Genomic DNA, 24,855 nt, shown 5'->3' on the forward strand with positions numbered 1-24,855 from the left:
ATGGATCTGGATGATCAGAACATTCCTATATGATCTAGTCGCAATTTTGTGTCTGTGCTCCAAAATGTCTAAAGCAAGATATTGAGCACAAGAAATGTCAGTGTGCAACATGGGGTGGAGAGAGGGTAACCTGGAAGACTCTTCTTGAGGCATCAGAATAGTTTTGTAACAAGTTCCTAAGAAACTGGACATATTATTCTTAGTGGGATGTCTATTGCGCACTCAAGGAGAGTAAGACGCCAAGTACAATTATGTACATTGCAACCAATGTAATTGATTAGGATTAACATGACAACATAATAAGACATGAGTTTTTAACGCCCTACTGTGGATTAAACAAGGACTGCATTTGTAGAAAAGGTTGAAATTATTAAAGGGATGAGCATAACTGTAACTAGAACTAGGCAGTGCATTGACATACATTTTTGAAGTTTTCCACCCCACAACCAACTCATAGAAAGAAAAATGTAATGAGCATGGAAAATGAGCAGTATAAAACGGCAAAATGCAGCAGTGTGACTGTCGTATATGCAATATTTTATGGGCAACTGTGACAAACGACAGGGTGCGCCTCTTTAGGCTTTCCCCTTGTAAATGATGTGCATCAATGCAAAACACCATTCTGACACTTAACATCTCACTGTCGCTGCTAGGGTGTCATAGGGTGTTAGATATATTAAGGTTCTTGTTCAAAAGTACATCTTCCCCTTGTGTAGTAAATAGGGGTGCTGCAACCCTGAAATCCCCATTCCCATGAAGGCAGGACAATGGCTGCACCACATTCCCCCAGTCATTGAAGAGGATCTGTAAGATTGTAGAACTGATCTGTAAACTACAGAGACGGAGGATCAGTCACAAACAGAATCAGCTACAACCCTCAACATACAGGGTAATTACTACATATAGGTGGGGTTCTGGTTATGTTAAGGGTGGGTTACCAAAAAGTTGAAGCGTCTTTTAAAAACATATAATCTGATTTTTGTCCCACAGCTTAGAGGTAACAGATGAATGTATGCTTCCTGGAATTTTACAGTACCGTTTTTTAAATTAAGGGTTACAAACAAAAGAAGTGGTACCCATGACCCTCCTTTGCAACACTATTGCGTACCATTATTACTAAAAAATTATATATGCACATCTTTGTGGACTTTTTAAATATCTGAATACTGTACTTCTTTACACCATTCTCTTTATAACAAAGTTGGACAGATGACACAAGGGTATGAGTTGGACCTATGCATAGGACAGTATAAGGTCTCCCTCCCAATGTCAAAACTTGTATTTATAAAAGTAAACTCTTTGGGGTAGATTTTCCAAACCTTCTAAAAAGGAAAAGTGGAGTTTCCCATAGCAACCAATCAGATGTTAGCTCTCATTTTCTAGAATGTACTAGATAAATGACAGCTAAAATCTGATAGGTTGCCATGTGCAACTCCTCCACTTTTCCCTTTTAGAAGAATTGGTAAATCTACCCCTTTGGGTCCATTATCACAATTAAAGTAAAACAAATAAAAAAAAAAAAAAAAAAAAAGAGAAAGCAATTGAGGACTCATTGTGGATTTCAACTAATTATTTTCCTAACAGTTCCCATAATCTGTGCAACCATTAGTAAAGTATTTCAAATTAAATATATTATTCATTAAAGCAAGAGTGTCCAAGAGTCCCAGGCAAAAGAACCTCTGATTTGGGAGCTTGTGGATGAATAAGCAGTAGCAGAGTAGTGAACGTGACAATATTTATAATGTGCATAGATCTATCATGTGTTTATCTGATATATTTAGAAGAGTCCACACAGTGTATTATAAGTCAGTAGGTGGTAAGTATAGCCCTAGCCAGATCAGAACACTGTGTGACAATACAAACTGCTGATAGTATTAGAGAGCCCAATGACCTGAGCATGGGCTGCTCAGTGCAGTTATCCCTGCTATGCTGGGCTTGATGCCTGGTGATGACTGGACACCTCAGCTGATATGCTTTGGCATGCTCCAAGAGTACAGCTGCACATTTACATATGCAATGACCTAGATTAGCATTCACTATCACAACCCATCAGACCTAATTAAAGTAATGGAGCTTTCATACAGCCTTAAGTGGGAACGGGGATGGAGAGCCATAGACAGGGCCTGTGCATGGCTTGTCAGGATATAACAAGCATCCTTCTACTTGATTAAAACAATATATTCTGCCCATATAATTTCCCTTCCCCCCTACAGAAGACGATAAAGAGCAGAAAAATACAAAGATGGTCTTGGACAAATTAAACACAAGTGAACTAGGGCAAACTCTGATGCCATTTACAAGACTATATTTAAGCAGGTAGAACAGAACCCAAACACAGAATACACTACATAGAGCCCAAACTGATGCATTTTACGTCATCTTATAGTACATGGTATGCACTATATATAGGTAAAGCTTATTACATATACACTTTGTCACGTCTGCTGTGAGACAGGAACAGGAAAAAGTTTATATATTCACAGGTTTCTAAAGTTATTATTACATTTTAATACGGTAATCAAAATGACTACATCCTTTTCTGTCTGCAGTATCAATTACGAGTAAAGAAGATTAGCCCAGAATCAGAGGTAACATACTGAAGTAGACCGCTATATCTCATGGTAACGGTTACAAACTTTCGTCAATACCACAAAATCACCTGGAAGTTTATTATTCTGATTGTCCTGAGTATAAGAGCCAAAAGTGTGTAGTTTTAAATAAAGGTCTTATACAGTTATAAGGACAGGTACATGTATATATCTGATCTTGTTTTGTGCTTTTTCTCTATTTGTTCTTTTAATAATCAGGAGAGACCGTTTAGTCAGATAAACAGGTCTGTTTATTACTACTGCACACTGGACCTACAAGTAACTACAATTTAGCAATTCTTGTCAGATCAATGTCAGCATAGATCCAACAGTAATGTCTTGCACAGTATATTGGGTTCAGCACTCCCAAACAAAGATTCAGGCCTGATGACCTAGAGGAAATGCCCAGTGATATCATTTATAAGGATTTCCTGTTACAATGTGGCAGCACTCTAAAGACAGAGGGGCCAGAAACGGACCAAACGGCTGCTATCAATGACAATACAAACTTATATACTCATATACATTATGACTTTAGAAGCCATTACTCTGCAGAGAGGCACCGATATATGTAATATTTATAAATCTCTTATTGCGCTAAGGGGGTAATGAAAAAACACATTTATGCATAAGTCCATGCAGAAAACCAAATTCCCCATTCTAATCTTGTATTGAACCCTACCCAACCATACAAAATATATATTTATAATATTCAGAATGTATACTGAAAAATATTCTAAAACAATGTAAAAGTAAAACAAATGTGCTCACATATGATTTATTGAGAATATAATAGGGTTGCATATATGACAAGAGACCCTAAAAAAACAGATTCATGGACCCTTCTTGGGATCCCAAACCACAGTTTGCACAACTTTGTGTTAAAAAAGGAACGCAGAGGTCTTATTTGTTGCTATGATTGTAGTGCAGATTTGCACATTTGAACAATGCTAGTAAATAGCCTTTATTAAGTATTCTACCTATTGTATGTCAGAGTCTCTGGGAGAACATGCATTCTTTTTTACAAATGTATACAAAACTGTATTACTTTTGGGGGGAAATGTTACTCTGGATCCAAAGGATATATGTCAAACAAGGTAAACATAAAGCAACTTCCCCATAATAAAAATCACAGGTTTTAAGTAGAAGTAGAATGAGGAAAATGCCTGCCCAACAAAAAGCTTTAATGAAAGGTAATTGATATGGACAGATACACACAAATGGAAAATCAATCGACCTTCCTGTGTTTGTTAAAAAAATTAAAGTGTTGTTCAGAACAACCAAGCTTACATTGTTGCACAGTAGTTTTCACAGTATAAAATCTCCAGCAGTGCATATAAAATAGAGGCACTCACCCAATTAATTGGTCGAAATCTCATTAAAAAGATTCATCTGCCAAAGTCATATACTTGTGACCTAAAATTGTAATGTCCTAGAAGTGTCTTGCAGGTTATCTATGTACGTCTACACATTGCTATCTGTATAGTAAGCACAGTATATCTGCATTGAACTGGAAACAAAATACAATTTTGTTTCCAGTTCCAAATATAAGACCATTCCGTACAATGGTCTTATAGACGGACATATAAACAGATAATAAATGTAATAAATTTGACTGGCAGGTTTTCTATTTTAATACAGTTACACAAAAAACATCCTCTTCACAATTACTTCAAGTTCGTTCCACCTCTCTACTGGTCTCCAATATCATTCTTTCTTTTATTAAATATTGCTACCTACATATTAAACACTGCATATGCACACGGGACTGGAAACAAAATCATTAAATACAATGGTTTTTATGAACAGACAATAGATGTAATAAATATGGATAATGTTAACATTATATAGTCTATCAGAACTCATGAATACCTATGAAACAAAAATATAATGAATTCTGAGGACACTTACACAATCATCTTAAAAGGATTAAGTGAACATGCCCCTTTCAGTCATCAATACCAAAGCTTGTCCAATTCCTGAATAATAATGTCTCACCCACTTGGACCTAAATGGCCTGGGGTACATCTGACTAGGAACAAAAGCACCTTTCTGTCATTAGTCTTCATCTCCAGCACATGACCTAATTTTAAAGTGGATGGGAATATAAATTGTAGCCAATCAAATCAAAGCGTATTAAAGTGAAGCTACTGTAAAGAGGAAGTAGGAAGATTTTGGTCTTCAACCCACTTCCGTATGAAATGACATTCAAACATCCAACTTGATAAGTTTATCAATTACATAAACTGGGGTGAACAAAAATCATATTCAGGGGCTAGTCATTCAAATCTATGAGTCAGCAGGTACATTTAAGGATCCAAGATGATTAGCATTCACTGGCATTGACATAAAATTAGAGGCAAAAGGTACGCACCAGCAGAGATTTTATTTTAGGTGCATGAATTAACTGGTTCCTGGGATTTGGCATGTCAGGACATAAGCATACACGAAAATAATATTTACCAGAGCAAAAAGAATAACACAAGGAAAAGTTGATCTTGTTAAGTGGATATGGTGGCTGTTATTTGAATACTAATCGCATTTAAAATAGCAAGCACCAGGATATAAACACTTGATCCTGCCTTATTATAAGTGTTGTTCTACTGTCAGTCAGTTAGTTGTTGCAGTCATGTACCACAAATGAAGATGCCGAAGGAAAAATTCTGAGGTTTGGGGATCACACTGCTTCTGTGCTACTTCCTGGGCGATACAGTCACAGCGATACCATCCCCATATGATGAAATCCTACTGGCATAGAACCATCTAATACACTTTAAAAGAGCCATGCTGCAACATTAGTGAAACTAGAGCTTTGGCAGATTAGGACAGTCTTGGAATTGGCTCTGAGCTGCATCCGTTAGGATAAATGGTCAGACCGGAGGACCAGACAGCAGCAGTAAGAAGCAGCAACACGTCACTGGCCATTCACCTGTTCCATTCCTTCCATAGCAGGCACACTTTTTTTTAAGAGAAATGCATTCAGGTAGGTGCAGTAAAGGGACATAACGAGTGGAAGAGAAAGACTAGGCACTGGATACAAACTAATAATAAATACAGAACTTTTATTAAAACCACATGACTTCCCTAACAAAGCCACACGTCACAAACACAAAGACACACAATGAAGTACACAAAGCAAGTCACTAGAGCGAAATGTTTTTCAGTAATACACTATAACAGCTGGTCTCCATTACCACCTACTATCCCTTTAGCTGCAGGATTACAAGTTCTATAATGATCTTCATAGCATAGCAAAAACATACCTGCCCTCAGAATTTAGCCTAATAGTAGCTATTAAATCACTATGGGGTATAATATATATATTGTATACGGCAACAAGGGGTTTTGGAAAACATGAACACCTGGACTGGGAAAAAAAAATTAGGCAAAGGATATACTTTTGACTATACATCACTTTTAATTGCAATTACACACAGTTTATTAATAAAGAGAACCTATCACCAAGTAGTGTGGGCCTTTTTATGTAGTGTACTATGAATGGATAAATAAAAAAATAGCATGGCTGTATTCCTCCTATGCCTGTAATAGCGTGATTGGTGTACTAATAGCTTGACGGCACTTCCAAGTTGGGCTGCATATTGTGCTTATGATCTCTCCCTAAAGACTTCTTCCATACAGCTCCCTTGTGGCAGTGCTCATCAAACTATCTTGGCAGTGGAGTGAACATTTAACTTTTCTTTAAATCTTCACAGCCCATATGGACATAAGATTTTTAGTGCCAAATTACCAATTTTGCTGAAAATGGGGGACTTGGCTTCTTGACTTCACCAAGCAATAACTCCATAAACGCTAAAAGCCTGGGGAAAGGTTTGATGGGAAACAATCTGAGAACAGGTCATTGGGTCTTTTAAATGGGCAATGGGCAGTAGTCCTTACCATGGTGAAATAGGAAGCAAATAATTAGCATGTTGCATACAATCTACTTTTCATGAAATCTTTCTTAAAAGAAAACCAGTGTGATTTATTGTTAACGAGATAGTCGCAACTACGCTCAAATACTGCAAACAGTTGCAGCCAAGAAAAATGTAAAACATGTTTGATTCTCAATTATTAGATGTGCTTAGATTTCACACAAAAATGTTATTGAAAAAAGACAGCATATGTATGTATGTATGTATGTATGTATGAAACTGAAGACTTGCACATGCAACTCCCAGAACTTACTTGACTATCATGTTGATATTCCTGTCCTTGCACTTTGCACAGAGGACTGTTCTGGTCTTCTAGGTGGTGAGGTCCGTCCATGGCAACATTCCAGTTTACACATGCAGTTTGTTATGACTGAAATAAAAAGAAACTCAGGCATTATGATCTTGTGTAGTAAAGCCACTGTTATATAACTGCAACAACATTACTAGAACATGATAAACGCAATATGAAGATACAGGTTGCGACAAAAGATCTGACATCCTTAAGTCTTGAACATAAATTTACTTACGTGCCAGAGTTGGCAAAAACTGCTGCTTTTTGTATGTAATAGCAACTTGCATTTTAGGTATACATTCTTGTTATATTGTTTTACTGGTTCCTCAACATTCTCATCAAGAGACTCCATGAGAATATCCTTTAGGGCTTTCCCTATATAAACACAAAATGTCAAACTGAAACCTGGTTTGTAAGGTGAAACTGCTCAAGCAAAATGAAATGGAGAGATAATGTTAGGTTTTATTTCCAAATTGGACAAATAATGGCCTTTGGCTTGACATCTGGCTTGCAGACATTTGTTTTGCTCCTACCTGAATGAGTTATAATTTATTTTTTTAATCAAACATTTTAACATTTTCTTCACACTTATTTGTTTTAAGGTCTACCACATCAACATTTGGTCTGAATCTGTTCATGGTCAACTCTACACCACAAGGTTTCAACAAATAACCCAATCTTTTCAAACAAACTTGACACTAAAATGTTATATGGTTTTTTTTTGAGTGCTTCCAGGTCCGACACTTCGCCATGTCTATGCCCCCACAGGAGGTCCTCCGGGCCCCTACCTCCTTTGAATATATGTGTCTACATTCCCCTCTCACTAAAGGAATGATCTCCCGGATCTATAATTGGCTCATAGACTACACTTTTGATGCCTCAGGCCGACATGAGCGGGAATGGGAAAATGACCTGGGACCTCCTCCAGATGACTCATGCTGGGAGGGGATCAGGGAGGGGATTACCAAGAGCTCGATCTCTACATTAATTAAGGAAACTGCCTATAAAGTGTACTATAGATGGTACTATACTCCTGATAAGCTGTCTCGAATGTTTCCTACGGCCACTCCGAGCTGCTGGCGGGAATGTGGCCAGAGGGGTACGATGCTATATATATGGTGGACCTGCCCTCGCATAGTTCCTTTCTGGAACATGGTTCTTACTCTCATAAACTCTGTGTCAGAACAACAGATAAGTAAGGAGCCGTGGTCATTCCTTCTCTCTCGCCCTATACCTGATGAGAGCGGGCCTTCTAATAAGCTTATCTCCCATATCTTGGCAGCTGCTAAATCCCTAATAGCAAAACACTGGAAAGACCCTAGGGCTCCCTCTATGCAGGAGTTAAGGTCCTACATAAGACATGTCGCATGCATGGAGAGTATAACGTGCTACCTTCATGATAAATCATATAATTTTGATAGAGTATGGGCCCCGTGGTATTTACTAGAAAGCCGTAGCTGCTTATCCAATACGGCTCCCCCTTCTGCAGCTGGAATATAGCTCTTGGGCCGCCTCCGGATCCCCCGGGGTGGATATGGTGCGCTGCTGGTGAGTAATGTTTGTATACCAGTTTTCTTTTTGGTAGTCTATATAAGTGTGTGGCTTAGCTTTTACTAGCAATGTTCCAAGTTTGCTTGCTTATTTATTTATTAGCTATATTGTTCTCAAAACTTATGCCTTCCTACACCCCAACCTTTCTTCTTCTTTCCCCCTCCTCACCAATATATATATATATAAAACATAGAGGAGACATCTTGACTATTAATATTTTTATGTCAATCGTGTTTATTGTATCTTTTCCTGTTGTTTCCTCTTTAAATAAAGAGTTTAAAAAAAAAATGTTATATGTTGACATTGTCAGATGACATAATAGTTATGCCACAAACATACCTATAACACATTTTTGTCACTTCTTAGAAATGAATATTTTTATAATGTTGGAGCTGCAAAAAAAGTTTTTGTTTTTTTTTACATATTATTGTATAGCTTTTGTTGTAGATTATTGCAGATCATAATATTGATTACAGGAAAATGTCATGTTTACTTATTTCACAAGCTAGCATCAACTTCTACTTCTGTATTAATTAAACTATTTGAGCAAACATGCTTTGTGCACATAAACACAAAATATAAATTTTTTGTTACAGCTGTATATATGCTTCAATAATAATCTTCTACTTATCTGTAAAACAATATCTTCTGGGCAGGTATGACATTTTCCTATATAGTAATGAGTGTGAGAACTCCACATGTAACGGCCTGCCCACTGTGCTCCTGGGAAACTTTTTGTGATATAATCAGACTAAAAAAATCTGTTCATTTACAGCAATGTCAATGCTAACTCTGAAGGATCCCATGGTGTACAATGAGAGTATATCAGCCCAGACAATAGCTAATTTGTATCATGCCTAAAACATAATAACAGGAAAAAAAAGGTTAAAGATTTGTAAATTACTTGTATTAGAGACCTTTTAAGGGCTAAATCCCAGCTGTTATGTTGTCTAGTAACTTACTCCTGCCCCTATGACTACGCGCTTCATGCTCACCTGAAGCACATATAAAGAACCATATGTTTTTGCTATTCCTGTCCTTAAGTAATGCTTGGTCACAATATTGAGATCTATGCCTACCAATTTTGATTAGCGGTTTAAAAGATATCTTTTAAATACCAAAAGACATGAAAGGACAGAATGTTAAACAATTCAGAAAAGACCCCTACAGGGTCCGACCTGGTGCTAACCCCCCAGATGGCCCTTTTACATCATTTTCCTGTCATTTTCCCATCCCACAACAAGCGAGGAGTGGGGGAGGGGAAGAGTAAGGTAGGAAGTAGCGAGGGAGGGGAAGAGTAAGGTGGGAAGGAGCGAGGGAGAGGAAGAGTAAGGTGGGAAGGAGCGAGGGAGGGGAAGAGTAAGGTGGGAAGGAGCGAGGGAGGGGAAGAGTAAGGTGGGAAGGAGCGAGCATGGTGGGAAGGAGCGAGGGAGGGGAAGAGTAAGGTGGGAAGGAGCGAGGGAGGGGAAGAGTAAGGTGGGAAGGAGCGAGGGAGAGGAAGAGTAAGGTGCGAAGGAGCGAGGGAGGGGAAGAGTAAGGTGGGAAGGAGCGAGGGAGGGGAAGAGTAAGGTGGGAAGGAGCGAGGGAGGGGAAGAGTAAGGTGGGAAGGAGCGAGCATGGTGGGAAGGAGCGAGGGAGGGGAAGAGTAAGGTGGGAAGGAGCGAGGGTGGGGAAGAGTACGATGGGAAGGAGCGAGGGAAGGGAGAAGTAGCCAAAATGGAGAGATGAGCAGGAACAAAGAAGAGTGAGGAAACAGAGAAGAGTGTGAGAGAGAAGAGCGGTTAATAGCACAGGAGAGCATGGGGGAGCGGGATGTGCACTTAAATTATCTACAAACAGACATGCTCTCCCTCCTAAATTACAAACTCCTTCCTAATTCGACTTTAACCCTTTTACTGCCATGGAATAGCAGTTACAGTAAGGGTACATAACTGCCAGGATATAACGGTTACATCCTATTCTTTGGCAGCTGCCATTTCCATCAGTCTGCACATTCACCTGGCAGCTTTTTTTAAATGCCACCATGCAAAATCTATATTTTCAATTTTTTGTTTGTTTTTGAATTTTTTATTTTATTTTACTTCCACCACCCCTCCCTGCACTCTAGAGGGTCTTAAGAAACCCCCTTCCTTATATAAAGTGAAGCTGAATCTGAACACTGCTGTGCAAGTATATGCAGTCTCTGGTTCAATGAACACATAGTTCGAGTTCCTGAGGGAAACAGGAGGTAAGAGTTCTACTAATATGCCAAGTAATGTTTCAAACAATCAACTATAGCATAACACTACAAACACACCTCATTACACACTATTCACATAGGTTTGGCCTTACTTAATTGGGTACACCTTGATACGGTACGCAGGCTTATAATGACTAATTTTAATTTTGCCTTATAACTACATTTAATTTACAATTTTACCTCCTTTCAGTTAATTTTTGGGGTTTGTTTTTTTTTTTCCGCTAGAAAGAAGCAAAATTCACCTTTAGGCACTGCAGTAATTACCTAACCAAATCTCATGGTATTTTTGATGTGTCTGATAAGGAATGTAGTTCACTATGGGAAATAAATGTAAAAGAATTAAGTCTAAACCAATGTGGCTAAATAAAAAGGTAAGGGAAGAAATGCAAAGGAAGAAGCGTGCATTTAAATTGTTTAAGTCTGAAGGGTCAGAGGAGTCCTTCCATAGGTACAAGGAATGTAATAAAACATGCAAAAAGGAAATTAGATTGGCTAAATTAGAAAATGAAAGGCACGTTGCAAAAGAAAGTAAGACAAACCCCAAAAAGCTTTTAAGTATATAAATGGCAAAAGGATTAAAAAAGATAATATAGGAAGTGAGATGGGTGAATTGATAAATGATACTAAGGAAAAAGCAGAGATATTAAACACGTTCTTTTCTTCAGTATTTACCAGAGAGGAACAAATGGCAGGAGTAATACATAAAAATGGAAATGAAACCATGCCATTAATTAATACTTGGTTGTCAGAGGAAGAAGTCCAAAGGTGACTGAAGAATATTAAGATAAACAAAGCTCCAGGTCCAGATGGCATACACCGAAGGGTCCTTATGGAGTTAAACTCGGAAATAGCTAGACCGCTATTCTTAATTTTCAGAGATTCAATCTCATCAGGCTCAGTACCAAGGGATTGGCGAATAGCAGATGTGGTGCCGTTGTTTAAAAAGGGGACGAGATCACAACCAGAGAATTATAGACTTGTAAGCCTGACATCAATAGTGGGGAAACTACTGGAAGGTATTTTAAGGGACAGTATTCAGGATTACTTGGTACGCAATAAAATTATTAGTGGGAATCAACATGGATTTGTGAGGGATAGGTCATGTCAAACTAATCTAATTAGTTTCTACGAGGAAGTTAGTGGGAACTTAGACCAGGGCAGGACAGTAGATGTGGTCTACTTAGATTTTGCAAAGGCCTTTGATACAGTGCTACACAAGAGGTTGGTTTACAAAATAAGGGAACTGGGTCTAGAAATCAAAATTTGTACTTGGATCGAAAACTGGTTAGAGAATAGGGAACAGAGAGTTGTGATAAATGGAACATTTTCTAATTGGTCAAAAGTCTTAAGTGGAGTACCTCAAGGTTCCGTGCTGGGACCACTCCTTTTTAATATATTTATTAATGACCTTGGTGATGGTTTAGAGAGTAAAGTTTCTATTTTTGCAGATGACACTAAACTCTGTAAGGTAATAAAATCAGAGCAAGATGTAGCTTCTCTACAGAGGGACTTAAATAAACTGGAGGATTGGGCGGCTAAATGGAATATGAGGTTTAACACAGATAAATGTAAGGTTATGCATTCAGGGATCAAAAACAAGAACGCAATCTATAAATTAAATGGAATTAATTTGGGAGAATCTATAATGGAAAAGGATTTGGGAGTGCTCGTAGACAGTAGACTTAGCAATAGTGCTCAATGTCAAGCAGCAGCTGCAAGGGCAAACAAAGTATTGACATGCATAAAAAGGGGCATAGATGCAAGGGAAGACAGTGTAATTTTGCCACTGTATAAATCGTTGGTAAGACCTCATCTTGAATATGCAGTACAGTTCTGGGCACCACTCTATAAAAAAGATAATTTGGAACTAGAAAGGGTTCAGAGAATGGCGACAAAATTGATAAAGGGTATGGAGTCATTAAGTTATGAGGAAAGGTTAGCCAGTTTAGGCATGTTTACTTTAGAAAAGAGGCGTCTAAGGGGAGATATGATTACTATGTACAAATACATTAGGGGTCAATACAGAGAGCTTTCATGGGAACTTTTTACCCCAAGGACCATACACAGGACACGTGGTCATCCCCTAAGGTTAGAGGAGAGGAAATTTCACAACCAGCAAAGGAAGTGGTTCTTTACAGTAAGGGCAGTCAAGATATGGAATTCATTGCCAGGGAAGGTTGTGATGGCAGATTCAATAGATATGTTTAAGAAAGGGTTAGACAAATTTTTAGCGGAAAGGTGTATCCAGGGATACGACCGTTAATTTAAAATAAAGGATAGTAGTGGATATAGGGTAAAAATTGGATTGCAATATTGAGTCTGGGGGGGTTTTCAAAATTGAAACAGATTGGCGGTTGCCTACTCTGGATTAATTTCAAATATAAGTGCAGGATCGCAGGAGATCCAAAATAGGTTGAACTTGATGGACTGGTGTCTTTTTTAAACCTCATCAACTATGTTACTATGTTACTAACAGAGGGCATGAAAAATAATATGAAAACAGTACCAGCTTTAAATTAATAAACATACAGCTATAGACACTTTCCTGGGCAACTGCTAATCTACTCTTCTGTGTAGTAAATTTCTAAAAGTATAGCCAAGTTGCTAGACAGGTCACCTTTTTTTAGGCTGCGGTAAACAATCACAAAAATGTCACACGCTGATATTTCATTTCAGTGTGAAAATACCAACCAGAAGATAAAAATGGTACAACAATGATACAAAAATCTTCTCCATCAACAATGAGTGGAAAACGAAAGAATCTCACATGCACCATGTGAAAGGATTTATTTATAGACATGCCTAAAATAGCACGCCTGGACCATTATGTAGTCTGCTGGGCTAATAGCCTGTCGTGAAGTACACGTGTAGAAGTGAATTATAATCATCTATAATAGACAGAGCAGAGGATTAGCCACATCACAATGAAAGTTGCTGCATATATTAATGTTTGACAAAAGTGAAAACACATATATTATAACCTATTCCCTGTGACGGGAATGTAGTTTATCCATAACTTCCTGTACTTAATGTAATATAAGGTAGATCTATTTCCTCTAAGTACCCTCCAGCAGACACCATAGGGACAGCATGTCCTGCTCAGATCTGTCAGACGCACTATTCTGGGCTTTTTGGCTTCAACATACTAGCCCTTGGTCACAGCAGTACACATTGCAGCCAGCAGGTTATCACGTGACAATTACGACTAGATTTTATGAACACTAATGCATCAAATCCATTCTTTATATTTATGCTGCATAACACTTGTATGTTTTGATCAATACAGAAATATTGAATAAAATGAAAGCACACCTATGAATTTAGTATTCACCCAATAAGGCACTCCTCTAACATACTTCTTAGATAAAATGTTTCAATTAGAAAAAAAATATAACTCAAAATTACAAAACAGCATTCGTCTAACACTAACATTACAAGAAGTAAGTCTGAGCACTGACAGTAACTTATATTTCATACAATACATAATTTGCTAACAACAAAGTCTTTCCTCAGCATATATTCAATATTGATCTCAAAGTCCTTAATGATTTTGGTATGTATTGAGCAAAACGTGCTCATTTCTTACCTGCTGCAAAACTGCAGGCACTGTGTGGTCTTTGGCCTTTAAATTCAAAAGATCCTACTACAATGCATCTATATTAATCTGCTGATTCCTTGGTGTGCCATCTATGCCTTGTTGTGGGACCCTGCCTCTAGACACAGCATCCACAGAGTGGCCAGTTGTGGCTACATGTCCCTCAAGTCCGAGACAGACACGTGATACTACATTTCTTAAATGTAATTCATTCCCAAAGTAAACATGACACGCTGCAAGTAATATCTCCTCCTTTATGAACTGGAGCTAGAACACACAGACACAAACAGCAGACTATGCCAAACACTGTGAGAGACGTCTGCTCACTACCAGGAGCCAACACTTTCAAACAAAACATTACACCTCTTTACACAGATTGCACACAAGAAAGTGGCCTACAGCAGACTTTCTAAAAGAATGTTTTTAACAGAAGATTTTCATCCACCATCAGGATCATATACATTAACTAAAAATACAAGTTATATGGGGCCTGATTCATTAAGAAGCGCAAAGCGAACGCAATTTGCATTTTTTGTTTTTTAAACGCATAGAAATGCAAGCAGGTAAGGCCAAATTCAACAAGGAGAGGAGCTCAAAAAACGATTCTAATTGAATACGGGTCTAGGTACGCTCTGCCTAGGCGGCACTTGCCGTATGCAGTCAGACACAACACACTGCAGGATACGTACCCACTTGGGCTTGTACCCTCCACTGCTTTCTAGAATTTTAAACACTGTTTACAGACTGGGGGTGCATAGAAAATGTTACTCCTATAAAATACAGAATTTCAAATATCTTCCGTTCTTGAATGTTCAAGATACTGCATACTATGGGAATATTTATATAAAGTAACTAAGTTCACATTAATTTAGACTTTGACAGTGCAGAACATTTGTTTATGACTCAGTTATAGACAATAAACTAATAACCAATAAAACAAAACACAGTTTTGTAAGCTCTTAAATACGTAGGGGAAAGGAGTCTTAACCATAACTACTTGTGTGTAAATGCGATTTTTGCCTCCCCTCACTAAAGTGTGTCAGTGACGCAGAGAAATGCTTATTGTCTGTGAAGCGCACACAGCTGTCTCTCTTATCTGTGAGTGGATTCTGCTCCTTCACAAACTACTCATCAGAAGTTTTACTCTAGAAGAGGAGGCTTGTTCTAAAATGAAGTGGTGTCACAATCTCTCCAGGAAGCCTGACCTCTAACTTTAACACTCAATGTCATATAAAACAGTGCGCGAAAAAATAAAAAGGATAACTGCACTTAATTAAAACATTCCGTACGACTTTATACATCATGGGTGAGGTAGGACTAAGCTTTGCACGGTTATTCTACACCAATTTTTGTAAGGAAAAGCAGCCAGTTATCACAACAAGAAGTTATTGCTACTGTTACGAGCTACTGATGTATTTGAGATTTACTGGCACTTTCATAGGTTATTTTAATTTTGAATTGATAACAATCATTACGCAAATTAATGTAATCGTCATCATTTAATCATCACCTAAAGAGACAGTAATTACATGAAACAGCCAACACTCATCTGTAGATTTATGGGGATTCTAGGTCATAAAGAGATTTATTAAGACTGAATAGAACGATACATGATGAATATAATAAAGGGGAGTATTTTTGTTTTTATGGAGCGGATTTTCCCTTCGCACACAACAGTCAGTTCAAGATGAGCCAGAGGAGGCCAACGTCACACAGGATAAGGTGTGACCTGAGAGTGCCACACAGAAGCTGAACACTAAAATTTCACATCTCTAGTATGCAAACAGCAGGCAGAAATGAATAGGAAAGTTTCCAGAAAAGCAGCTGTGAGCATTTGTGATGAATGTTGCGGCTAACATTATATATATATATATATATATATATATATATATATATATATATAACATTAACAAATCTGCACTACATTAATACTGCACTTCCTGAAACAAGAAAAGCATTTAAATGTAAATTGTTATTTCCAGAATGAGCTGCAACCAGACTATATTTTACGTTATAGATTCCTAAAGTAAAAGTACAGAGGACTATACAGTAATGCACCTAGATAACATTCATGGGGCAGATATTCTATTTGGAAGTCCACAGACTAAAACATGAAATGTACAGATGGGTGGGACACTGTCAAACTGTAGATTTCTGGGAGTTAAATTGCATGGGCTTGTCTTTTTCTCTCCAAGCAGAATTGCCCACATTTCAAACCAAAGCAGTGGATATTTAAGCCCTCTTGCACAACATAACCATCCAACACACAGCAGTGGATGTGTGACCCAGATGTTCATGAATTAATTCACAGAGAATCCGCACAAGGAGGAACTTTCAGCCTAAACAGGCCTTGCAGCATTATGTCAAGAGATTACAGTGGGGTTTCAGACCTAAGTTGCATGCTTAGAGTAAACCACAAAATGTATACAACTGTATGAAATATCTGACATTTGTTGATTAAATAAAGCAGGCGTAGTAAACTGTTTTCCACCTGTTAGCTTCTGGGAAAATGCATTCTAAATCCACAGAGCTTTGTGCGGCGGCACAAAGGTCAAGGCAATCTTGACTTGCTAGCCATCATAAATGAGCGTCAAAATAGGTGTCATATTCCTCAGTCAAATCTCTCATCCAGTTCTCCTTGTGTAGTGTTGGCATTTCAATTTTCTGAGATTTCTTTTTTTGGGTTGTTAACATACAATAGAGTTTCCTGCTACACTGTTATTTCCTATTGCTTTTTCCTGCACATACAAATATTCACTGGCTGCACTTCCCAGTGTAAGGCATTGTACCAACACTTCTGCTGTAGATAATCGCCACTTGACACCTGCAGAGTGTTTCTATTACCCATGTACAAGGGCAATATCAGACGTTCAATGTACCTTTTTCTCTTTTCTACAGTTCGATAAAGTATTTTTATTGATTTTAGAAACACACAACCCATACATTTTGAATCTAACTAAGCACAGCTTTTCTGACATAATCAGACCGTGAGAACTTTCACATAGATACACATACACATATATACACACACACACATATATATATATATATACACATATACACACACACACTCAATAGATTTGTAACTTAATAGTAATCAGCACAGTGACATCACAGAAAGGCCGCACAGGGCTGACACATTGAACAAGAATAGTGTGAGGAACCAGTAAAGGGGTCATCACAACTTGCTCCCATCTCACCCTCCCTACTTCCTAACTGTCTTGATGAGGATGGTTGGCAAATTGTTCAATGCAAAATTTAAGCTTGGTAATTGCCATTTATTGCTGACTTGTCTGCATTGCATCTTGTCAATGTTGCTGTAGAGCATTAACTCTAGAACATAGTACACTAAGCTGCAGGCAGCCTTTGAGAACACACTTGGAATACTCATCACCATCATCAACATTTATTTATATAGTGCCACTAATTCCGCAGCGCTGTACAGAGAACTCACTGACACCAGTCCCTGCCCTATCCCATGTAGGATGGGAGGGGGGCAATAATTACTTACATTTTAAAAAAAATACCAGTTAACTCATTAAGAATTTACTTAGTGTCCAATATACAAAGTAAATGGCAACTATGATCATGGATGGCTAAAATACTGTAACAAAGTATTTTACCCTGCTTACTACTTTCATTTAGGACCCTCGGAATTTGAGATAGGTATATCAGGATAAGGGCATCAGGGACTGATGTGAATGACAAACATTCTCTGTACAGCGCTGTGGAATTGGTGGCGCTATATAAATAAATGGTGATGATGATGCTGATGATACATCACACTAAACTCTATTCAATTGCATTTCAGGTAGTAAGGAAACTATGAGGACTCCCACCTCCGCCACAGAAGTTGCTTCAGTTCAGTCTTATTCTCTACTTTATAGGAAAGCGGTGTCACATTGGGAGAAGCCGGCTGCAGGTGAGGCTACCTGGGCTACCACTGCCCTAAGCTATATTAATCCCAGTGTAGTAGTTGCTACTCAGAAACACTAGTGTGCGGCAGTCTGGCCACCTAGACAACCAGTAGTAAATGCTACGTACACAAAGTATTCAACGTAGTATAAAGTCAACAGCTGAATGTGACTGCTGAAAAAAATACTCTACAACTAATTTATGATTTTCTTCAAAAATCTTGTCAAAGTGATCTATTAATCAATCAATGCAAAATAATTCAACTAAGGAAAACCAGACAAATATTTATATGCAGAAAGCCAATATTTGTTGAAGAATGCCATGTCTATTTTTCAATTCTCTGCTTTACAGTTGTTACTATTGTCTTCACACAGTTTACAATTCATATCTGTTATACAGGAAATATTCAGATAGGAATGACATTAATGTGTGTGCTTTAAGAGCCATGTCATAACTTATATTTAGAACACCTGTATGAGAAGAGAACATACAGCACAGGGTATGTTGTCACATTATTAGAGCAGAAATGTTCCTTAAAAAGTTTTTAATGTATTGAATATTTTCATTTTTATTCTACCGTATACAGATTCTCCAGTGTTGTGTCTAGGAGCGATTTTTTTGCATGGACAAGTAAAGGAGGTGGGGGCAGGTTGACACTTCCACAATTCCTACAAAATGTACAAATTTATACTGTTCATTACCTATATTTAACATACAGACAGACATAAATGCTTAAAAACAGAGTTTGCAATGTACAGTAAGATCAACGCTGCTCTAAAATATAAAACACCTCAAATCTAGATTTCCCCCTGTCTGCCACTTGTGGTACTGCAGCAAGTACATGCTCCCAGCATTTTATTTACATGGGTACTTCCAAACACCTGCCAATGGGGGATGAGGGTTTATTGGAGGGGAATTCATTATAACTACAGTGGTGCCAGAGGTTGACTCGGAAATTTAAGCCTGGAGTGAGAATTAGGTACATTTCAAAGAAAAGAAAAATGCAGGTAGCCCAGTCACCCAGCCCAAGGTGGGTCAAAGCGACCTATAGGAATTGCAATTGTGACTATTTCAGCTCTTGAGACTGACTCAGGGAGCAGATGCACCCAGCCCTGCCAGCTGAGTAGTGCCCTAAATTTTAAAATTAAAAAGATATATATATTTTTTTTTTTACTACACTGGGTCATTGCGAAGTGTTAAATTGCGTTGACATAAACACAGTAATGTTTTTCACAACAATTTCGCCAGGAGGGGCACTGTCGCATTAGTGAATAAATAATCTCCTCCTACTGTGTGCAAACAGTCAGAATAGCAGCTCCCACTCATGTTAATGCATGCAAAGGTAAATCCCATTTATCTATAGGGGATAATTTATATTTAAAATGAAACCTCCGATGCAGGAAATCTCAGAAATGAATAGCAATGCATCTCAGCAAGCATCTTTCCTGTACTTTGGTATCTATCCTCGCAGTGTCTTAAGATGAAGTTGTTTTCCTAGTTTAGACAGGAAAGGTGACAAAGCAGATTCATAATATTTTTAATTTTGCCACAAACAGCTTTTCTGATTCAGTTTTTATTCTGTTCTACTCAAAGAGCTGTGGCTGAAGTCTGGTTTTCTGTGATGTACGAATGCCCCAGAGTACATGCCTGCACAGTGAGTCAGCAGACCAGCCTTCCTCTCTTTTGCAATTTAAGATGTGTGGCATTTAGGATTGGCGAGCCTGTGTGGGCACTCAGGAAGCACACTTACATTCAGCTATTCAAAAACGCTTTGGACTGCAAAACTATGTCCTGGATGTAAGAGATATGAAAGAAGGTCGGTGTAATTTTAATGTACTTGGATAAATCACTGCGCTCTCTAAACTAGAGGATACGCAAATAAATAATAGGAGAAAGTCAGTGTCATCAACGGTCGTAAACTAAACCCGAGCCATGAAAACCCTTATTTTAAACCACAAGTAAAAAATATTATTCACACATGCAAATGTTAAATATTTAATATATATTATTCATATTAATATGATTTGTACAATCTCAGCTTTTCTCACTGGAGACTTGCACCATGTTCTCTACAAAGAGAGTGGTACTTTGTTGGGCATATCGAGAAAAAAAAGAGTGATATGAAAGCTGTCTGCTCACAATAAAGGTAATTTAAGAAAGTGCAAAAATTCTGGCGCACATTTAGTGACACCTATTTGTCCGCCTAGAGAATGGCCTCATTCTGATTTTAGTATAGTTGCTCCCACCAAAGGAAATGTGCACGCAAAACATTCATTTAACAAAATCCTGCAAATGTAACCGAACGGTAGCTACTACTTTCACACCACTTTCTGTGACTTAATATTCTGATATAAACATTAGTGGGTTTCAGCCGGTTCGCCATAACCGATACCTAATTTTTAGGACAGTTCAGTGAACCGGGGGCTCTGGACTGAATCTACCCTCTTCATTGGTGGAGGGAGAAGGGTGCTTTATAAAAAAAAAAAAAAAAAAAAATCACCTGTTTGCGGCGTCGACACTCCTCCACCGTTCGCACTGGATGTCTGGCGTGACGTCATCACGCCAGACATTTAGTGAGGAGCGGCGCAGAGAGGAGTATGCGAGCAAAAAGCAAGAAGACAGAAGACAAGAAGAGAAGAAAAGAGAAGAAAGAAGCCAATAGAAAAGGTAAGTGATGGAACGGAAGCAAGGGGGAGAAAAAGCAGCATGCCACAGAGTGTGCAGAGGGGCAAAAGCAGCATGCCACAGAGTGTGCAGAGGGACAAAAGCACCATGCCACAGAGTGTGCAGAGGGACAAAAGCAGCATGGCACAGAGTGTGCAGAGGGGCAAAAGCAGCATGCCACAGAGTGTGCAGAGGGGCAAAAACAGCATGCCACAGTGTGCAGAGGGGCAAAAGCAGCATGCCACAGAGTGTGCAGAGGGGCAAAAGCAGCATGCCACAGAGTGTGCAGAGGGGCAAAAGCAGCATGCCACAGAGTGTGCAGAGGGGCAAAAGCAGCATGGCACAGTGTGCGCAGAGGGGCTAAAGCAGCATGGCACAGTGTGCGCAGAGGGGCAAAAGCAGCATGGCACAGAGTGTGCAGAGGGGCAAAAGCAGCATGTCACAGAGTGTGCAGAGAGGCAAAAGCAGCATGCCACAGAGTGTGCAGAGGGGCAAAAGCAGCATGCCACAGAGTGTGCAGAGGGGCAAAAGCAACATGCCACAGAGTGTGCAGAGGGGCAAAAGCAACATGCCACAGAGTGTGCAGAGGGGCAAAAGCAGCATGCCACAGAGTGTGCAGAGGGGCAAAAGCAGCATGCCACAGAGTGTGCAGAGGGGCAAAAGCAGCATGCCACAGAGTGTGCAGAGGGGCAAAAGCAGCATGCCACAGAGTGTGCAGAGGGGGCAAAAGCAGCATCCCACAGAGTGTGCAGAGGGGCAAAAGCAGCATGGCAAAAAGCTCTTTCTTATAACAATCTAGCTTTGTGTACCTCTTTTATTGTTCTTATTTGAGTATTAAATGCAAGAAATATTAAACTACCTTTCGGTATATCTTTTTGTATACTTAAAACGATTATTAGGGCAGAGAACTGGTTGGTAATTTATTTGAATCCTACCGCTGGATAAAAATATAAAAAACATATGTTCCACTAGCACAAACTAGTGCCGGATGCAAACCATTTCTGATCAGTAATAATACTATAAACTTACATTTTGTTACTATCAACAAAGCGATGCCTAGTTTCGGAGGCTCCAATGAAATCATACTTTATGCAACTAATAAGCAATAACAGTGTATGCCTATAGGTCTATAAACATTGAAGACCTTCATGTTGCAGGTTCACCTGTCAGACTGAAGGAAGAGCAAACCTTGCATCTTAAGGAACCAGTAACGATCTATGAGGGCTAACGCGGCCTATAGGAATGGTCATTGTGACTATTCTGCTCCTGGGATTTGTCTGGCTTTGCTGCACAGTGTTGTATTAATCGTGAACATTACAACAATTTATTTTCCGATCGTGCCGCTGGCAATGTTCTTTCAAAACAGAGATTGTTGTTCTATCAAACATTTCTTCGTTTACAATACACATCACATTGGGGATGCTGCAGTGTTTGCTTAGTTCACTGAACTTGGCACCAGAACAATGGAAATTATACTGAAAATAAATATTTTTGCTATGTATATATTTCACATTAGCTGATGCAAACATATAAATAAATAAGGTTCTCCATCCGAATATACTTCTGACCTTTACTTTAATGTTTGTAAACAGGCTACAGTGACTAGAAAAAGGGGCAAATATTGTGCAGGAGGAAAGGAAAATATAATCTTTCAGGTACACTTCTCTTTAAACCCTATTCCACTTGTGTTGCACAAAAACCATCCCAGCAATAACATTAACCTCTGCACATGTAAGTTAGTAAGTTTTGCAATCGACATGTGGAAACCTTACAGGAAGTACTAGTTTATGTGCATCAGGAGCAGCCAGGCAGTAACTGCACATTGCTAGAGCCCTAGTTCTCCTATTCAGTAACCTGCCAGCCCAGTCTAACTACTCTTTCCATGAACACCACCTGCTTGCTCCAGACACATTTATTATCCCTGGGCAGCTCACAGTAGAGTCTGTGCTAATCTTTCATCACAGGTGTAGGTTTGTCAGATTCTCCAATGCTCTGCACATTTTCACCTACTTGCCGGCCAAAAAACAAATATATTTTTACAGGTGCTCATTTACATCACAATTAGATCAGAGGTATTTTTCGTTGGGCTAACTGCAGCTAATTCCTGAGCTCAGACCTCTGACACACAGATGTACTGGTCTGACAGCCGATAAACAGAATACTATCACGGTTCCGGCTCTTATGTCAGAGCAGAGTTCTGATAACACATTTATCAGCAGATTCTACAGGCAGCAACTGTGTTCTCTTCCCTTCTTGCTTCTGCAACATGAGAAGAGAAAACATAAAGGCACTAATATACTGTTTACAGTTCAGATTAGGAGAACACCTGCAGGCACAAAAGCCATTGTAGTCACGCATGTCAAAGCAGAAATGGCTCAACCACTGATAATCAAGTTGTAAATGATTATGTGCACTTAACAAGCATTGCTTTCTGTATCAGGTATACAAGACATCCATATTTTTACTATGACTCTATACAATGTAAACATGTCAAATCTCAAATAGCATTAATGGGGCATGGGCAGGAGGAAAAGAAACAAATCCAGGGGGTATATTTACTAAACTGTGGGTTTGAAAAGGTAGAGATGTTGCCTATAGCAACCAATCAGATTCTAGCTATCATTTATTTAGTACCTTCTACAAAATGACAGCTAGAATCTGACTGGTTGCTATAGGCAACATCTCCACTTTTTCAAACCCACAGTTTAGTAAATATATACCCCCAGGTGTCAGTTTGACCATTCAAATGGTCTTAGAATTTATTTCCAGAAATACCTACCTGGCTTTAACAAAGTAAAAAAACAGTGAACAATGTATATCACATACATGACAAGCCCATGACTTTGTTCTGTAATAAATAAATAATTACATGTATTGTTTTGTAAATAATATTTCAGGGAAAAGACTACTGTACGCAAACAGTTACGACTCGGCAGTACACTTTTAGGCAGGCCGATTGCCTGGGATTTGCCCAGGTCTTGTGTAATGAAAAGCAAAAAAAGGCACAAGTATAAGTATCGAGAATAATTAAGGTATGGCTTGCATATCACTAAGACAGCACAGGCTGGAAGTTTAACATGCAGACAGTTCTTTACTGCTGGTAGATAATACCTGTTGTTTTTTTCATTTATCCATGGCAAACACTCAGGAGCAGACCCGGCAAGAGGAATCTCGGGCCCCAGGGTGGCTGCTTCTTAGGGCCCTTCTCACAGCCTCTGTGAAGTCAGTGCTCCACATGCAGCCTTGAGCGGTATGACAAGATGGACCCCTCCTTGGCTCTGCACTTAGCCTTGGAGGGCAGTGGCCATGCAGACCACACGGTCACTTTCACCCCGCCCACAATCTGACTCAGAAGCAGCAGTGGATGTGATATGTGATCGAAGGTCAAAGTGATGACACATATGAAGATGATAAAGCTGATTATCCATTTCTCTGGAAGTCTGAGTCTATTTCGTTTGAATTATTCCTCTAAATTCAACTCCCACAGTGGAGTGGGATGAGGACTGAAGCTGGGAAACGGCAAGTAAATTAATCATAAGAGAACAGATTTAGACTAAAATGTTGCTGCTTACCAAACATAAACATGAATTATTGGGTTACTCTATAAACATTTTTTATTATTGTCCTTCCACAAGGTGCCAGGTTAGCATATGGATGGCACTGTATGGCATTCTTTACACTATCTGTCCAAAAGATATACCTCCCAAACAAAATATATAGATTTTCAAACGCGCTCCTTCTTACAAACCATTCTGGGAGGGAAGACCCCAATATGCTTATGAAGAAACTTGCCATTACAACCCATTGACAAAGGGTACAATTTTCATTCTCAATAGTTTACTAAAGCTGGGTACACACTACACAATTTTCATCCAATAATCGGCTAAATCAGCCGACATACGACCGCTCGTTCAAAAGCCGGGTCAGTGTGTGCAGTGACACGATGGTCGAAAGTCTGCCCAAATGGACGATTGTCGCCTCATTTGGTTGGTCGTACCGTTTAATATTTTCGTTCCAATCTCGTTTCCTTTGTGTAGTGTGTATAAACTTCCGACCGATCCACAACAGTGAGTACGAAA

The 24,855-nt window shown here is 38.9% G+C and overlaps 1 protein-coding gene across 5 annotated transcripts in view; it reads right to left on the reverse strand.

Moving 5' to 3' along the window:
- NEK6 (NIMA related kinase 6) overlaps positions 1 to 24,855 on the reverse strand; it is a 123,446-nt gene that overhangs the window by 48,200 nt on the left and 50,391 nt on the right. For 2 of the 5 annotated variants that reach the window (XM_075184718.1, XM_075184720.1), the window contains one exon: positions 6,774 to 6,890. In XM_075184718.1, coding sequence (XP_075040819.1) covers positions 6,774 to 6,854 — 81 coding nt within the window. In that variant the 5' untranslated portion in view covers positions 6,855 to 6,890. Of the gene's footprint in view, positions 1 to 6,773; positions 6,891 to 7,047; positions 7,188 to 14,188; positions 14,380 to 24,855 lie in introns of those variants that run through there. The other 3 variants (XM_075184719.1, XM_075184722.1, XM_075184723.1) reach the window with 3 other exon arrangements.

Source organism: Mixophyes fleayi, chromosome 9, assembly GCF_038048845.1.
Source record: "Mixophyes fleayi isolate aMixFle1 chromosome 9, aMixFle1.hap1, whole genome shotgun sequence".
NCBI classification, from domain to species: Eukaryota; Metazoa; Chordata; class Amphibia; order Anura; family Limnodynastidae; genus Mixophyes; species Mixophyes fleayi.